This window comes from Terrapene carolina, unplaced genomic scaffold, assembly GCF_002925995.2.
Source record: "Terrapene carolina triunguis isolate 2854851 unplaced genomic scaffold, T_m_triunguis-2.0 Scaffold172, whole genome shotgun sequence".
Taxonomy (NCBI): domain Eukaryota; kingdom Metazoa; phylum Chordata; order Testudines; family Emydidae; genus Terrapene; species Terrapene triunguis.
The window spans coordinates 1,084,157-1,085,781 of NW_020664523.1; the positions used below are offsets into that span (position 1 = coordinate 1,084,157).

Here is a 1,625-nt window from a genome sequence, read left to right on the forward strand (position 1 = left end):
AGTCCCGAGCCACAGCCCCCTTCTATTCCAGCCCTAGGTTCCCCCCAGCCCGCCAGCTCTGCCGGTGCCCCTCAGTCCTGAGCCCCCACCTCCCCCCGACTTGGGGGTGGTTGGAGCTGGGGACTGGGTTTGAGCCTGTTTCTACAGTTCACCCTTTTGAGATGGGGGCACTAATGGTGGGTGTGCAGGGGATGGAGATGAATTGGGGAGCAGAATGGGGGCATGCAATCAGGAGATCCTGCTGCCCAGAGTATGGGGGTGATGTACTCTCCCCCTAGGCTCACAGCTGCTTTGCCTCCCCAGGAACGGGCACTGTGCTCCCCCACAGTACGAGTGCTGAAAGCTGGAAGCTGATGCAATCCCGGCTGGAGACAATGCTCCCCATCTACCCCCAGGCTCAGAGCATCTGCAGACTGGAGGCCATCAATACTTGCCCCTGGGGTGGGACTGTGAGACACATGACCCAGAGCCCTGCAATCACCACTTGGGGGCAAGGGCTCCAGCCTCCCAACACAGGTGGGAGTGTGTCCCAGTCTCCTCACATGCACCCTCGGTGAAGGGGAAAGTATTCATAGTTCCACTGGGGGCCAATTCCAAGCCTGACCCAGCACACCCCCCCCCCCAGCAGCAGCCATCTAGGGGGCTCCCACAGTGAAGCCTGCACAGACCTGAGCTGCTCGCAGGGACTGTTGTTGCTCCTGATACTGAATGGGGGCTGAAAGTGCAAGGATGACCCCAACAAGAGCTGGGAGACCAGACCCTTCCTGGCCCCAGCGTTGCTCTGTGCAAGGAAAATTGGGGCTCTTAAAGGAGCCACATGCGTAAGCAGTTGCCACTCTTTAGGCAGGGCCGGCTCCAGGTACCAGCTTAACAAGCAGGTGCTTGGGGCGGCCAAGGGAGAGGGGCGGCACCTGCAGCGATTCGGGGGCGGCAGGTCCCTCACTCCCTCTAGGAGCGAAGGACCTGCCGCCGTCGATCGCGGCTTTTTTTTTTCCCCACCGCAATTGCCGCCGCTGGTTGCGATCGCGGCTTTTTTTTTTTTTTTTTTTTTTGCTTGGGGCGGCAGAAATGCTGGAGCCAGCCCTGTCTATAGGGGCTGAGATCCCTCCTCAGAGACAGCCCGAAGGAAATACTCCCCTGGCCCTACCCAGCAGAGAGATCCTTTTTGTGCCTTCATGCCAAGCCAAGAAAGCATCCCACCTTGGGGTCCCTCTCCTTCCCCAGGGGCTGGGCAGACTCCCAGCCTGCCCCTGGGGACAGGCTCTAGGTGCAGGCTGGAAGTCTATTGGGGGGATATCTTCCTGTTGTGGGGGTTCCCACACTCCCCCATTGCAAGGTGATGGGCAGCACCCAAACTGCCGCTGCAGGGACCCCAGGGTGGCACCTGGGGTAAACATGGACTTCTTACTGGAGAGCCCTGAATCCCCCAAGGCTCCTGGTTGGCTGTGTCACCTGCAGCGCGCTGGGTGCCCCAGGACTGCACCTCACAGACTGTTTGAACCTACGTTGCTTGCTCAAACAATAAATGCCTCTGGCCTGAAAGTTTGTGACTTCCTGCCTCTTTCTGAAGGGAGCAGAAAGCATTCGCTCCCTGGTTTCCCCAGCAATCCAACCCTGCAGCTGAT

At 59.3% G+C, this 1,625-nt stretch overlaps 1 protein-coding gene across 1 annotated transcript in view; it reads left to right on the forward strand.

Moving 5' to 3' along the window:
* Positions 1–899, forward strand: part of LOC113406973 (liver-expressed antimicrobial peptide 2) — a 15,230-nt gene extending 14,331 nt beyond the window's left edge. The window contains exon 3 of the mRNA XM_026653940.2: positions 304–899. Within this exon, the coding sequence (XP_026509725.1) occupies positions 304–340 (37 nt within the window). The 3' untranslated portion in view covers positions 341–899. The remainder of the gene's footprint in view (positions 1–303) is intronic.
* Positions 900–1,625: the final 726 nt, after the last annotated feature.